Genomic DNA, 16,949 nt, shown 5'->3' with positions numbered 1-16,949 from the left:
TAATGCTAGAGCTCTAATCAGGCTAATGATGATAAATAACATGGCTAAGAGTCTTACTACTACTAACAATAAAACGTAGCACTAACCATAAAGAACAGAGCTAATATTCCTGCTAATAACAATCAAGGGAGCTAATAATCCTGCTTATATTGATAAGTACTATGGCTAATAGCCTCAATAATGGTAATAATAAAGTAGCTAATATTCCTGCTAATAATAACAACTAATAGAGCTAACAATCCTTCTAATACCTATAAACAATATGGCTAAGCATCTTAACAATGAAATAATTAATAATAGAGCTAATAATAATGCTAAGAATAACTAATAGATCTAAGAATCCTGCTAATACCTATAAAGAATATGGCTAATACTCTTAACTATGGCAATAATTATTAATAGATGTACTAATCCTGCTAATAATAATTAATAGAGCTAAGAATCCTGCTAATACCTATTAAAAATATGGCTAATAATCTTAGTTATGGTAATATTTAATAACAGACCTAATAACAGCACTAATACTAATGCTTAAAAGAGCTAAGAATCCTGCTAATATTGATGAAAAATATGGCTAAGAATCTTAGTAATAGAAACAATTAATAATAGAGCTATGAATCCTACTAACATTGAGTAATGGTGCTAATAATCCTGTAGATAATTAATAAAAGAGCTAATTCTCTGGTTAATGATTAATAATACACCTAATAGCAATACTAGTAGTAGCTGGCAGTCCTGCTGAAAATAATTGATAGAGCTAATAACCCTGCTTATAATAATATATAATGAGGCTAATAATCCTGCTACTACTACTACCGGTCTTAGTAGTAGGAGTAATAGTAATAATAATAATAATAAAGCACCTAATAGTGTGCTAATACCAATAGGGCTAATAATCCTGCTGAGGATTACTAACAGGGGATCCCCCCAGAGGACCTCACAGCCTCCCAGAGATGTCTCCTGACCAAGCCCTGACCAAAACCTTCCAAATATTGAGCAGAACCTGACCCAAGCCAGACCAAAACCTCCCAAATCCTTCCCAAACCCTTCCCAAAGTCCGAGGGAAGAACTTGGCCAAATCCTGACCAATTCCCCCCAACACTTCCTCTATCCTGCCCCAACCCCCCACAACCTCACCACAACCTCCCAAATCCTCAGCTCAACCTCACCAAACCCTCACCCAATCCACACCAAAACCTCCCAAAACCTCCTCAAGCCTTTCCCAACCTCCCAGCCCCTCACCAAAAGCATCAAACACTTCCCAAAGCCTCAGCACAACTTGCCCAAGTCCTGGCCCAAGCCTGACCACAGCCTGCTCAAAACCTCCCAAATCCTCAGCTCAGACCAAAAACCTCCCAAAACCTTCTCAAACCATTCCCAAAACCTCCCAAAGTCCTAGGGAGGAACTTGGCCAAGTCCTGGCCCAAGCTGGAACAAATCCTGACCAAATCCTGCCCAAAACCAAAGCCTGTCCAAATCCCCCCAAAACCTGCACCAACCCCCCACAACCTGACCAAAACCTCCCAAATCCTACCCAAAATGCCCTAAAGACCTAGGAAAGAACTTGGCCAAATCCTGACAAATCCACCCAAAACCTCCTCAATCCTATCCCAACCCCCACCCAACTGGCCCCAAACCTCCCAAACCCTAAACAAAACCTCCTGATGTCCTAGGGAGGAACTTGGCCACTTCTTGACAAATTCCCCCTAAAACCTCCCAAATCTTGCACCAACCCCCCATAACCTGACCCAATACCTCCCAAGCTCTAACCAAGACCTCCCAAACCTGCCCACAACCTGACACAATCCTGACTAATTCCCCCAAAACCTCCCAAATTCTTCCCAAAACCTCCCAAAGTCCCAGGGAGGAACTTGGCCAAGTCCTGGCCCAAGCCAGAACAACTCCTGACTAAATCCTTCCCAAAACCTAAAAAAATCCCAGGGAAGAACTTGGTCCAAATGAGATCAAAACCTCCCAAATCCTTCCCAAAACCTCCCAAAGTCCCAATGAGGAACTTGAACAAATCCTGACAAATTCCCCCCAAAACCTCCCAAAATCCTGAACAAAACCTCCCAAAGTCCTAGGGAAGAACTTGGCCAAGTCCTGGCCCAAGCCAGAACAAATCCTGTCCAAGTCCTTCCCCAAACCTCCCAAAGTCCCAGGGAAGAATTTGGTCAAATCCTGACAAATCCCCACCAAAACTTCCTCAATCCTGCACCAACCCCCCAAAACCTGACCCAAACCTCCCAACCTTTAACCAAGACCTCATAACCCTGCCCACAACCTGGCCAACTCCTGACAAATTTCCCCCAAAACCTCCCAAATCCTGCACCAACCCCCCACAACCTGATCCAAACCTCCCAAATCCTGCCCAAAACCTCCCACACTCCTAGGCCAAACTCCCAAACTTGGCCAAGTCCTGGCCCAAGCCAGAACAACTCCTGAAAAAAATCCTTCCCCAAATCTCCCAAAGTCCTTCTCCTCAATCCTTCCCCACCTCTCCAGAACCTGACCCAAACTCCCAGATCCTGAGCACAGCCTCCCCAGTCCTCAGCTCAACTTGGCCAAACCCTGGTACAACCCGCACCATAACCTCCCAAACCCTCCTGAGTCCTGCCCCAAACCTCCCAAAGCCCTACGGAAGAACTTGACAAATCCTGACCAATTCCTCCCAACATTTCCTCAATCCTGCCCCAACTCCCCACAACCTCACCAAAACCCCCCAAATCCTCAGCTCAACCTCACCAAAACCTGACCCAATCCACACCAAAACCTCCCAAAACCTCCTCAAGCCTTTCCCAACCTCCCAGCCCCTCACCAAAAGCATCAAACACTTCCCAAAGCCTCAGCACAACTTGCCCAAGTCCTGGCCCAAGCCTGACCACAGCCTGCTCCAAACCTCCCAAATCCTCAGCTCAGCCTGACCGAATCCTGACCCAACCCAGACCAAAACCTCCCAAAGTCCTAGGGAGAACATGGCCAAAGCCTGGCCCAATGCAGAACAAATCTTGCCCCAAACCTCCCAAATCCTCAACTGAACCTCACCAAATCCTTACCAAATCCCCACAAAACTTACCAGATCCTGCCCAAAACCTTCCAATGTCCTAGGAGGTACTTGGCCAAAGCCTGACTAATTCCCCCCAAAACCCACCAAACGCAGTACAGAACTTGGCCAAATCCTGGCCCAAACAAGACCAAAACCTCACAAATCCTTCCCAAAATCTCCCAAAGTCCCAAAGAAGAACTTGCCCAAAGCCTGACAAATTCCCCCCCAAAACCTCCTCAATCCTGTACCAACCCCCCACAACCTGACCCAAACCTCCCAACCTCTAACCAAATCCTCCCAAACTTAGGTGCAACCTCTCAAGTCCTGACCAATTCCCCCCAAAACCGTCCAAATCCTGCACCAACCCCCCAAAACCTAACCCAAACCTCCCAAATCCTGCACCAACCCCCCAAAACCTAACCCAAACCTCCCAAATCCTGCCCCTAACCTCCCAAAGCCCTAGAGAAGAACTTGGCCAAGTCCTGGCCCAAGCAAGAACAACTCCTGACCAAATCCTGCCCAAAACCTCCCAGAATCCTAGGGAAAAACATCCCAAATCCTGGCAAATTCCCCCCAAACCCTCCCAAATCCTGCCCCAAACCTCCCAAAGTCCCAGGGAGGAACTTGGCCAAACCCTGACCAATTCCCCCCAACACTTCCTCAATCCTTTCCCAACCCTCCACAACCTGACCACAACCTCCCAGACCCTGGGCACGGAGTCCTCCAAATCCTTCTTCCTAGAGCTGAGAGTCCTGCTAAGGATTACTAAAGCTAATAGCCCTGCTGCTGAGAGTGAATGGTGCTAATGACCCTGCTGGGAGGGATCAACACCATGGCTGCAGTGGGGTTGGTGGTGGTGTTTATTATTATTATTATTATTATTATTATTATTATTATTATTATTATTGTACTGAGCTAAAAGTCCTCCTAATAATTACTAATAGAGCTAACAGTCCTGCTGATGATTAATACTAGAGCTATAACCAGGCTAATAATGATAAATTAAATGGCTAATAATATTAATAATGCTTATAACTGATAATAGACCTAATAATACCACTAATAGCAATGTTTACTGGAGCTATGAATCCTGCTAATATTGATAAATAATATGGCTAATAATCCTAATAATGGAAATAATTAGAAATAGAACTAAGAATCCTGCTAATATTAAGTAATGGTGCTAACAACCCTGCCTATAATTAATAATAGAGCTTACAGTCCTGCTACTAATACTTAGATGAGCTAATAATCCTCTGTTACAGTTTGAGCTGGGTGCCCCCCTGCAGTGTTTACTTCCTGTGTCCAGAAGTCCAGCCCAGGGGTGGACACAGGAAATTATGTAGTATTTCATACCACAATCCTTTGCCCCCACTATAAGATCCAGTGCGGAGTCTAGCACTATCTCTTTTCTTCCTCCTCCGTCAGCCGGTAACTGGGGAGATGTCTCCTGGCTTTGGGCCTGGCTATGGGCAGTCTCAGATCTGGCCAGCTGAGACTAGCCTAGCAGTGGGAGGGGGAAGAAGGAGCCCTGGGGGTCTCGGGTGTACCCTCAGGTAGGGATGGGATCTCTCTGGCTCTGCTGTGGGATTTTTCTTTATCACTGTGCTTTTGCTTTTCTGTACAAGTTCACTGCTTGCTGTTTAAACTTTCCATCCCTTGTGCAATCCGTTTGTCTGAGTGTTTATTGTTGCCAGGGGTGGGGAAGGGGGCTGCCTCAACCCAGCACATCCTCTTCATAATTAATAAAGAGTCCTGCTACTAATAATTAATGGAGCTAAGCATCAAACTAATATCGATCAATAATGTGGCTAATAATCTAAATAATGGCAATAATTCGTAACAGAGCTGATAGTACTGCTAACAATCCTACTAATAATGATAAATATTGTGGCTACAAATCTGAATAATAATAATACTAATGACTAATGGAGCTAAAAGTCCTCCTAATAATAACTCACAGAGCTAATAGGACTGGAAATGGTTCATACTAGAGCTATAATCAGGCTAATAATAATAAATAACATGGCTAACAATCGTAATTATGGAAATTATTAAGAATAGACCCAATAATACCAGTAACAGTAATTTTTAAAAGAGCTAAGAATCATATCATATTCATAAATAATATAGCTAATAATGGAAATAATAATTAATAGAGCTAGGAATCCTGCTAATAGTAAGCAATGGCACTAACAATCCTGACTATAATTAATAATAGAGCTAATAGTCCTGCTACTTATACTTAGATGAGCTAATAATCCTCTTAATAATTAATAAAAGACCTAATAGTCTTGCTACTAATAGTTAATGGTGCTAATACTCCTGCTAATACTGATAAATAATATGGCTAATAGTCTTAATTGTAACAGCAATAACTAATAGAGCTAAGAGTCCTCCTAATAATAACGAACAGAGGGAATAGTACTGGTAATGATTAATGCTGGAGCTGTAATCAGGCTAATGATGATAAATAACATGGCTAAGAGTCTTACTACTACTAATAATAAAACTTAGTGCTAATAATCATGCTAATCATAAAGAACAGAGCTAATATTCCTGCTAATAACAATCAAGGCAGCTAATAATCCTGCTTATATTGATAAATACCATGGCTAATCACCTCAATAATGGTAATAACAATGGAGCTAATAGTCCTGCTAATAATAACTAATAGAGCTAACAATCCTGCTAATATTGATAAATAACACGACTAATAATCCAAATATGGCTAGCAATTAATAGTAGAGCTAAGAGTCCTGCTAACCATAGCTAATAGAGCTAAAAGCCCTGCTAATGGTTAATAGAGTTAAGAGTCCTGGGAATAAAAATTTATATAGCTAATAATCCTGTTAACAATTAATAACAGAGCTGATATACCTGCTAAGAAGAATTAATAGAGCCAATAATACTGCTAATAATAATTAATAGAGCTAATAACCCTGCTAATAAATATAAATAATGTGGTGGTGTTTATTATTATTATTATTATTATTATTATTATTGTACTGAGCTAAAAGTCCTCCTAATAATTACTAATAGAGCTAACAGTCCTACTATTGATTAATACTAGAGCTATAACCAGGCTAATAATGATAAATTAAATGGCTAATAATATTAATAATGCTTATAACTGATAATAGACCTAATAATACCACTAATGCTAATGTTTAAAAGAGCTAAGAATCCTGCTAACATTGATGAATAATATGGCTAAGCATCTTAATAATGGAAATAATTAATAATAAATAATAATACAGCTAATAATAATACTAATACTTAAAAGAGCTAACAATAATTATTACAACTCACAGTCCTGCTAATACTGATAAACCTCCCAAATCCTTCCCAAAACCTTCCACAGTCCCAAAGAAGAACTTGCCCAAAGCCTGACAAATTCCCCCCCCAAACCTCCTCAATCCTGCATCAACCCCTCACAACCTGACCCAAACCTCCCAACCTCTAACCAAATCCTCCCAAACTTAGGCACAACCTCCCAAATCCTGACAAATTCCACCCAAAACCTCCCAAGTCCTGCACCAACCCCCCAAAACCTAACCCAAACCTCCCAAATCCTGCCCCTAACCTCCCAAAGTCCTAGAGAAGAACTTGGCCAAACTTGGGGGCTAAAAATCTTAACTATGGCAATAATTAATAAGAGAGCTAATTGTCCTGGTAATAATAATTAATGGAGCTAAAAATCCTGCTAATACCTATGGCTAATAATCTTAATGATGGCAGTCATTAAAAATTGATGAATAATATGGCTAAGCATCTTAATAATGGAAAGAATTCATAATAGAGCTGAGAAACCCAGGAGTATTGATTAATGGTGCTAATAATCCTGTTAATAATTAGTAACAGAGCTAATACTCCTCTTAATAACTAATAACACAGTGAATAGTAATACTAGTAGTAATACTTAAAAGTGCGAATAATAATTAATGCAACTAATAGTCCTGCTAATACTGATAAATAATGTGGCTAATAGTCTTAATAAGAATAATAAATAATAGAGCTAAAAGTCTTCCTAATAATAACCAATACAGCTAATAACTAATAGAGCTAACAGTCCTGTTAGGGACTAATTATAGAGCTATACTCCCAATAATGGTAATAATTGCTAATATAGCTGGTAGTCCTGCTGAAAATAATCGATAGAGCTAATAACCCTGCTAATAATTATAAATAATGTGGCACATAATCCTGTTAATAATGATAAACAACCTCCCCAGTCCTGAGCTCAACTTCACCAAACCCTGGCCCAACCCACACCAAAACCTCCCAAAGCCTCCTGAGTCCTGCCCCAAACCTCCCAAATCCTCAGCTCAACCTCACCAAACCCTCACCCAGTCCACACCAAAACCTCCCAAAACCTCCTCAAGCCTTTCCCAACCTCCCAGCCCCACACCAAAAGCATCAAACACTTCCCAAAGCCTCAGCACAACTTGCCCAAGTCCTGGCCCAAGCCTGACCACAGCCTGCTCAAAACCTCCCAAATCCTCAGCTCAGCCTGACCTAATCCTGACCCAACCCAGACTAAAAGCTCCCCAAACCTTCACAAACCCTTCCCAAAACCTCCGAAACTCCCAGGGAAGCACTTGGCCAAGTCATGGCCCAAGCCAGAACAACTCCTGACCAGATGCTTCCCAAAACTTCCCGAACTTCTAGGGAAGAACTTGGTCAAATCCTGAACAAATCCCCCCCAAATCTCCCAAATCCTGCACCAACCCCCCAACAACCTGACCTAAACCTCCCAAGCTCTAACCAAGACCTCCCAAACCTGGGCACAACCTGACCAAATCCCAACTAATTCCCCCCAAAGCCTCCCAAATCCTGCCCTAATCCTCCCAAACTCCTAGGGAAGAACTTCCCAAGTACTGGCCCAAGCCAGAACAACTCCTGAGCAGATCCTGCCCAAAACCTCCCAAAGTCCTAGGGAAAAACTTGGACACAGCCTAACAAATTCCCCCTAAAGCCTCCTAAATCCTGACCAAAACCTCCCAATATCCCAGGGAGGAAGATGGCCAAATCCTGAATAAATCCCCAAACCTTCTTAACCTGTCCCAACACCTCAAAACCTCCCAACCTCTAACCAAGACCTCCCAAACCTGCCCACAACCTGACCAACTCCTGACTAATTCCCCACAAAACCTCCCAAATCCTGCACCAACCCCCCAAAACCTGACCTAAAGCTCCCAAATCCTCAATAAAACCTCCCAAATTCTGGCCACGATCTGACCAAATCCTGCTTCAATCCAGAGACCAAATCCTCACCAAATCCCCACAAGACCTCCCAAACCCTGGGCACAACTTGGCCAAATCCTGGCTCAACCCACACCAAATCCTGACCAAATCCTGCCCCAAACCTCCCACCAAATTCCCACCAAAATTTCCTCAGTTCTGCACCAACCCCCCACAACCTGACCAAAACCTCCCAAATCCTACCCAAACCCTCCTCAATCCTGTCCCAACCCCCAAAAACCTGACCCAAACCTCTCAACCACTACCCAAGACTTCCCAAACCTGGCCACAAGCTGACCAACTCCTGACAAATTCCCCCCAAAACCTCCCCAATCCTGCACCAATCCCCCACAGCCTGACCCAAACCTCCCAAATCCTTCCCTAAACCTCCCAAACTCCTAGGGAAGAAGTTGGCCAAGTCCTGGCCCAAGCCAGAACAACTCCTGAAAAAATCCTTCCCCAATCCTCCCAAAGTCCTACTCAATCCTTCCCCACCTCTCCAGAACCTGACGCAAACTCCCAGTTCCTGAGCACAACCTTCCCAGTCCTGAGCTCAGCTTGGACAAACCCTGGCCCAACCCACACCAAAACCTCCCAAAGCCTCCTGAGTCCTGCCCCAAACCTCCCAAAGCCCTAGGGAAGAACTTGGCCAAGCCCTGGCCCAAGCCAGAACAACTCCTGACCAGATCCTGCCCAAAACCTCCAAAAATCCCACGGAAGAACTTGGACAAAGCCTGACGAATTCCCCCCAAAACTTCCTCAGTCCTTCACCAACCCTCCAGAACCTGACCTAAGCCTCCCAAATCCTTACCCAATCCTCCCAAATACCCAAGGAGAAACTTGGTCAAATCCAGGCCAAATTCCCCCCAAAACCTCCTAAATCCTGCACCAACCCCCCATAACCTGACCCAAACCGCCCAAATCCTTCCCTAAACCTCCCAAATTCTGGGCAGGATGTGACGAAATCCTGCTTCAATCCAGAGACTAAATCCTTCCCAAATCCCCACAAAACCTCCCAAATCCTGAACAAAACCTCCCAATGTCCTACAGAGGAACTTGGCCAAATCCTGACCAATTCCCCCCAAAAATTCCTCAGTCCTATCCCAGCCCCCCAACAACCTGACACAAACCTCCCAAGTTCTAACCAAGACCTCCCAAACCTAGGCACCACCTGACCAACTCCTGACAAATTCCCCCCCAAACCTCCCAAAATCCTGAACAAAACCTCCCAAATTTCTAGAGAAGAACTTGGCCAACTCCTGGCACGAGCCAGAACAACTCCTGACCAAATCCTACCCAACACCTCCCAGACTCCAAGAGAGGAAGTTGGCCAAAGCCAAACCAAATCCCCCAAGACTTGCTGAATCCTGTCCCAACCTCCTCCAATCTGACCCAAACCTCCCAAATCCTGACCCAAACCTCCCAAATCCTTCTCCTAATCTACCAAAGTCCTAGGGATGAACTTGGCCAACTCCTGGCCCAAGCCAGAACAACTCCTGACCAAATCCTGCCCAAAACCTCCCAAAGTCAAAGGGAGGAACTTGGCCAAATCCTTCCCAAATCCCCACAAAACCTCCCAAATCCTGCACCAACCCCCCACAATCTGGCCCAAACCTCCCAAATCCTCAACAAAAACTCCCAAATTCTGGGCAGGATTTGGCAAACCCTGCTTCAATCCACAGACCAAAGCCTTCCCAAATCCCCACAAAACCTCCCAAATCCTGCCCAAAACCTTAGGGAGTCTTAGGGAGGAACTTGGCCAAAGCCTGACAAATTCCCCCCCAAACCTACCAAATGCTGTACAGAACTTGGCCAAATCCTGGCCCAAACGAGACCAAAACTTCCCAAATCCTTACCCAATCCTCCCAAAGACCCAGGGAGGAAGTTGGCCAAATTCAGACCAAATTGCCCCCAACACTTCTTCCATCCATTCCCAAGCCCCCAACAACCTGACCCAAACCTCCCAAGCTCTAACCAAGACCTTCCAAACCTGGGCACAACCTGACCAAGTCCTGACAAATTCCACCCAAAACCTCCCAAATCCTGCACCAACCCCCCACAACCTGACCCAAACCTCCCAAATCCTGAACAAAACCTCCAAAGTCCCAAAGAGGAACTTGGCCAAATGCTGACAAATTCCCCCAAAACCTCCTGTGTTAGGTTAATGCCAATTCTGGGAACAAAAAACCCAAGCAGGGTGGAGGGCTTGAGGGGACTTTACCCTCCCTGCAGGGCGTTGCCCCCCAGGAAGCTGAGTCTGTTCCACTCCCCCCTCCCTGCCCAGCTAGGCTAGAAAAAGCAGGACATCGTAGCTGTTGGCTCTCCTTTTGGCTCCTGCCTCTGCTGGATGAGAGCCACTGCAGCTGCCCTCCTGCTCCTCTGCCACGTGGTCACACCTGATCCTTCTCCCTGCTGCCTCCTCAGAGAAAGACTGGTTTTGTATTTGTCCCTTTGTTTGTCCCACTCCCATCCATCCTTGTCCCTTGCCCTTGAGAACCTTTCCTGTTATTGTTATATATATATATATATTGTTTAAAGACAACTCTTTACCTCTCTACTTCCAAGCTGACTCCAAATCATTGCCTGGTGGATTTATCCTTCCTTTTCTCCCCTCTCTGTTGGGAGGGAGGAGGGGGTGGTGCTGAGGGCTGGAGGCCCTCCAGGGGGTGGTGCTGAGGCTGGAGGACACCTGGGGGGTGGTGCTGAGGGTGGAGGTCCCCTGGGTGGGGGTGCTGAGGCTTGGAGGCCCTCCAGGAGATGGTGCTGAGGGCTGGAGGCCTTCTCCCTGATCTCCAGCAGCTGCTTTCTTCTTCCTTGCCCAGGTTGACCTCTCCCACTTGTCCCCAGAGGAGCGCTGGAGGTGAGTCTGGGCTGGAGGAGGTCACCCAGTGCTTGAAGCTCCCCCCTGGAGAGGACAAACCCCCACCCCTGGGGGCTGCTGCCACAGGGGAGGCCTCAGCTGCCTTGGACTTGCTTTGACCTCCTCTGCTTGGAAATGTCACAGGGAGGTTGGAGAAGAGGACCTCTGAGGGTCTCTTCCCACTTTGCCAAGTGGATTCTCCAGGCTGGAGGAGGCTTCACCTCCCTGGGGCTCTGGACCAGCTGCTGGGTGGCATAGGTTGAACCATGCTCTTCACCTTGGAAGTCCTCACAGCTCAAAGCCACCACTGGTGGTGGCTGGGCCATGGCCTCTGGCAAGACCAAAGCCACCTGAGGACAGCCTCAGGTGGATCATCTTCTCTGCCTTTGTGGTGAGGAGGTTATGAAATTTATGACTATGAATTTATGAATTATGAAAAATATTATTTTATTAATTACCAAACTATTAATAACCGATTAATCACCAACTTATATACATGTTCTAGTGCACGTTCGTGAAATAGATTCCACAACTGGCTTAGTGTTATGATTAGAACGTAATTGAACTATCTAGAAACCCTTTCTATATTTATATAAGGAAGGGTGCAGTTCTGCCGCTTGGCCACTAGATGGAGACTCGGCGGGACGCGGGCGGCTTCTGGCTCTACACAGCAATATTATAATCTGTCTATGCGTCAGCGCTTACTCTGCTAGACGCGGATCCTTTGAACCGAGTGCTAGTGGGTGGAAAGCACGTGGACGATATTCAATTCCCTTCAGACAACAGGGGTCGGCCCGTGGGGTCGGCCCTCAGGAGTCGGCTCGCACGGCAGGGCGGGACGACGGTGGCCGGTAGGTGGGCTCGAACGAGGGAAGCAGGCGAAGCTACGGGGGTCGGCCCAACCACGGCGAGTCTCAGGGCTGATGCAAACAGCCTCGGGGAGAGAATGCGGCTGCGTTAGGCGGCGGATTCTCTTTACCGAGCTTAAAGGAGTAACAGGACTCTCAGAGTGGTCCCGGTTCGATGCTAGGCATACGTGGACTCGGTTATCAATCGAGTCCCTTCCCCCCGGTAACTGGGCAGATCTTACCCTCGGGGGTCAGTCCAGTCCTCCGGTGGCACGATGGGCTCTCCCGGTCGGCACGGCTGGCTGCAGCAACGTTGAGCTCCTCAGGCTCAGCAAAGGTCCTCCCTCTGTGCTTCTTCACTACGCAGACGCTTCCAGCATGCGTGCATGTATAACAGAAGCTAATAACAATAAGCTCAATGGCGAAGGCTGCAGCTCGAGAGTTGCTCTCTCGAGCTAGCACAGAGACAGAGTAAATGAGGGGGCAACGTGTTCACCAACTGGGGTGATACTTATAGATCCCTCGAGGCTGGGCTTGACCAATGGGCACTCTCATAAGCAACTGGCTTCAGCCTATAGAAAGCGTGAAGCTAGGCTTATGCCCATACTTGGTGTCAGCACGAGCGCTGCATGCGCTGGGTGCGTGCAAGCCTGGCTAATGCCTTGGCTTTTGTCTTCCTCCTGGAGGAGGGGGAACTTGCCCACATGCTGGGACAAGAGTCAGTATCGGGGCATAATGTGCCTTCACCACAGCCTTCCTCTGGAGGGGTCTCCTCTGTGTTCTCCTTCCAGCTCTTTGCTTCCTTGGCCAAGCTCTGAGGCTGTCACCACCCAAACCTTCTTGGGTGTCCTGGTGCTCTTCCCAAGCTGTTGGAGGGTGGCAGGAGAAGGTCCAGCAGGAGGTGTCTGGGGTCTCCCAAACCCTTTCCTTCTGTCCCTGCAGATGGTGACCCTCTTCCAGGTGTGGGTGGTGCCCCTCTACTTCACCATCAAGCTCAACTGGTGGAGGTTCCTGGTCATCTGGGTCCTCTTCTCAGCTGTCACAGCTTTTGTCACCTTCAGGGCAACCAGGAAACCTCTGGTACAGACAACCCCCAGGTGGGTACAGGGCTCCTGAGCCTCTGGAGGAGGGCAGCTCCTCACCCTCAAGGTTAACCCGGCTGGAGGACCTCTCTCCCCCACCTCCTCTGCCTTGAACTGTGGGGGTGTTGGACCACCTGTTGGTGGCCAGCCTGAGACCTGAGGGACCTGGAGAGCTACCCTTGGGGGGCTGGTGGCATCACCAAGGGCATTCCTGGCATGGAATCCAGGTGCTTGGGGCATCTGGAGATGCCAGGATTTGGGGCTGGGAAGTGAAGGCCATGAGCAGCCCCTGGCAGCTGCAGGCCTGGGGCTTGAATGAGGAGCTTGAAGCTCTGATGGCCCTGGGAAGTGACCTGGCATGAGGGCACTGAGGCCAAGGGCTGAGACCTGCCCCTGGGGCACAGCAAGCCCAGGAAGGCTCCAGGCTGGGGGCAGAGGGGCTGGGAAGTGCCTGGGGGGAAAGGCCCTGGGGGGGTTGGTGGCAGAGGCTGGAGAGGAGGCAGGGGGTGCCCAGGTGGGCAAGGAGGGCAGCAGCAGCCTGGCCTGGAGCAGCAATGGGGTGGGCAGCAGGAGCAGGGCAGGGATTGTGCCCCTGGGCTGGGCACTGGGGAGCCCACAGCTGCAAGCCTGGGGGCAGGGTTGGAACCTCCCTGCCAGGAGGAGCTTGAGGGCTGGAGCAGGACCAGAGCAGGGCAAGGAAGCTGGGGAGGGGTCTGGGGAAGGAGGAGAAGGCTGTGGAGAAGTTGTGAGGAGCAGCTGAGGGCCCTGGGGGGGTTGAGGCTGCAGCAGAGGAGGCTGAGGGGAGACCTTGTGGCTCTCTGCAGCTCCCTGAGAGCAGCTTGCAGCCAGCTGGGGCTCAAGGGCTGCTCCTGAGGGCTGGGCCAAGATGGCCTCAGGTTGTGGCAGGGGAGGTTGAGCTTGGCCCTGAGGAGCAATTTGTGCCCCTTGAGGGGTGCCCAGGCCTGTGGCAGCTGCCCAGGGCAGTGGTGGAGTCCCCATGGCTGGAGGGGTTGGGAAGCTGTGGTGCTGAGGGCCCTGTGGTGGTGGTGCTGGGGCAGTGCTGGGGCCATGCTTGGCCTCCATCACCTTCAAGGTGTTCTCCAACCCAGACCATTCCATGACTGTATGAAGCCTGTGACCTTCAGCTTGTCCTCCCCTCACCTCCATCCTCTACCTCAATTGTCCCTCCTGGCTCCTTCCAGGACCTTCTGGAGCTGGTCTCCTTCAGGAGAAGCAGAAGCAGTTCTACTCTAGGGGGTGGGTGGTGAAATGGATTGTCTTCATGCTGGCTCCTGACCTCCTTGGGTTCCTTCTCCTCCTCAGGTTGGTCTACAAATGGTTCCTCCTGATCTACAGGATCAGCTATGCCACAGGCATCGTGGGCTACATGGCTGTGATGTTCACCCTCTTTGGCCTCAACTTGTTGTTCAGGTGAGGACATCTCAGGTGGCTTCCAGCTCCTGGGAGGGGCTGGGAGGTGGAGGACCTCAAGCAGGAGAAGATAGTGGCCATGGCTTCATGGCAATAGCCCTTGGCTTGGACAGCTGCTGGAGGAGGTCATTCTGGGCATGGCCTCTCCTCCCTGGGAGGGCCAGGGGGGAGGTATTAGGTCCTCAAGGGATGGTCTTCTGGCTGGAGCTGCTGCTCCTCCAGGCTTGATCTTCTCCTGGGTGGACCTGCTGCTCCTCAAGGCCTGCTCTTCTCCTGGCCAGAGCTGCTGCTCCTCAAGGGTTAATCATCTCCTGGCTGGAGATGTTAGGGCCTCAAGGCTTGGGGCTTTAAGGGTTGACCTTCTCCTGGCTGGAGATGTTAGGGCCTCAAGGGTTGACCATCTCATGGCTGGAGATGTTGGGGCCTCAAGGCTTGGGGCTTTAAGGGTTGACCTTCTCCTGGCTGGAGATGTTAGGGCCTCAAGGGTTGACCTTCTCCTGGCTGGAGATGTTGGGGCCTCAAGGCTTGGGGCTTTAAGGGTTGACCTTCTCCTGGCTGGAGATGTTAGGGCCTCAAGGGAATTCTCCTCTGTCCCTTGGGACTCAGCTTTGGTCAGGCCACAGCCAGTGCAGAGGAGGGCAGGGAAGCTGGGGAAGGGCCTGGAGAACAAATCTGGTGGGGATCGACTGAGGGAGCTGTGGATGGTTAGTTTGGAGAAGAGGAGGCAGAGGAGGAACCTCACTGCACTTCACAGCTCCCTGAAAGAACATTGTGGAGAGCTTGGGGGTGGTCTCTTCTCACAGGTAATGAAGTGATAGTACGAAGAGGGAATGAATAGAATAGAATAGAATGGTTTATACTAGACCAGACTTGACTAGACTAGAACTAACCAGGTTGGAAAACACCTTTGAGATCATGAAATCAACGTGTGCCGATAAGGGAAAGAGAGCTGGTGAGGGCTTCAGAGCACAGGCCCTTGAGGAGAGACTGTGGGAGCTGGGGGTTCTTAGCTGAGAGAAGAGAAGGAGAATAAATCTGATGGGGATTGACTGAGGGAGCTGTGGATGGTTAGTTTGGAGAAGAGGAGGCAGAGGAGGAACCTCACTGCTCTTCACAGCTACCTGAAAGGACATTGTGGAGAGGTTGGGGGTGGTTTCTTACAGGTAATGAAGTGATAGAACCAAGAGGGAATGAATGGAATAGAATGGAATAGAATGGAATGGAATGGAATAGAATAGAGTAGAGTAGAGTAGAGTAGAATAGAATAGAATAGAGCAGGTTGGAAAAAACCGTTGAGATCATGAAGTCAGAGTGTCCAGAGTAGGACCAGAAAGCTGGTGAGGGGTTTGGAGCACCAGCCCTATGAGGAGACTCTGAGGGAGCTGGGGTTGATTAGCCTGGAGAAGAGGAGGCTCAGAGGAGCCCCTTATTGCTGTCTAGAGCTGCCCCAAGGGAGGTTGTCGCCAGTTGGGCCAAGACTCCAGGCTTGGGGTAGTGTGGCCTGAAAGCTGCCTAGTAGAAAGGGACCTGGGGGTGCTAATGGACAAGCAGCTGAATATGAGCCAGCAGTGTGCCCAAGAGCGCCAAAGGCCTCCTGGCTGGGATCAGCAATGCTGTGTCTAGCAGGAGCAGGGAGGGGATTGTCCCCTGGGACTCAGCTCTGGCCAGGCCACAGCCAGTGCAGAGGAGAGCAAGTAAGCTGGGGAAGGGCCTGGAGAACAAATCTGATGGGGATCAACTGAGGGAGCTGTGGATGGTTAGTTTGGAGAAGAGGAGGTGGAGGCGGGAACCTCACTGTTCTTCACAGCTCCCTGAAAGGACATTGTGGAGAGGCTGGGGGTGGTCTCTTCTCACAGGTGATGAAGTGATAGTATGAAGAGAAAATGAATAGAATAGAATAGAATGGTTTAGACTAGACTAGAGTAGAACTAACCAGGTTGGAAAAGACCTTTGAGATCATGAAATCAGCGTGTCCAGGGAAGGGCAAGAAAGCTGGTGAGGGGTTTGGAGCACCATCCCTATGAGGAGACTCTGAGGGAGCTGGGGTTGATTAGCCTGGAGAAGAGGAGGCTCAGAGGAAACCCTTATTGCTGTCTAGAACTGCCCGAAGGGAGGTTGTAACCAGGTGGGCATTGGTGTCTTGTCCCAGGTAACCAGCACCAGGATAGCAGCACAAGAAGCAATCCCTGTCCTTCAGCATGGCCTTCCCCCTACAAGGTGCAGCTCAGCACCACCAAAGCTGATGGCACCCACTCCTTCCCCTTCGAGTTCTCCAAGCCCAATGCCCTGCTCAGCTCAGATGAAGCCTTTGAGGATGCCAAGAAGAAGCTGGGTAAGAGCAGGGACCGGGGGAGTGGATGTGGCACTAGGCTCAGCATCACAAGCCAGGCTAGGCAGGCCTCCATCCATCTCACTTCCTCATTCTCCAATGTGTTTTT

At 48.7% G+C, this 16,949-nt stretch overlaps 1 protein-coding gene across 1 annotated transcript in view; it reads left to right on the top strand.

Moving 5' to 3' along the window:
* LOC137457918 (neuronal acetylcholine receptor subunit alpha-10-like) overlaps positions 1-16,949 on the top strand; it is a 95,367-nt gene that overhangs the window by 78,352 nt on the left and 66 nt on the right. Inside the window, 3 exon segments of the mRNA XM_068169669.1 lie at positions 12,941-13,095; positions 14,404-14,511; positions 16,661-16,843. Of these exon segments, the coding sequence (XP_068025770.1) occupies positions 12,941-13,095; positions 14,404-14,511; positions 16,661-16,664 (267 nt within the window). The 3' untranslated portion in view covers positions 16,665-16,843.

The sequence above is a fragment of the Melanerpes formicivorus genome, unplaced genomic scaffold, assembly GCF_026170545.1.
Source record: "Melanerpes formicivorus ecotype bairdi unplaced genomic scaffold, bMelFor1.0.p_v2 SCAF_209, whole genome shotgun sequence".
NCBI classification, from domain to species: Eukaryota; Metazoa; Chordata; class Aves; order Piciformes; family Picidae; genus Melanerpes; species Melanerpes formicivorus.
This window is presented reverse-complemented; position numbering and strand designations above follow the sequence as displayed.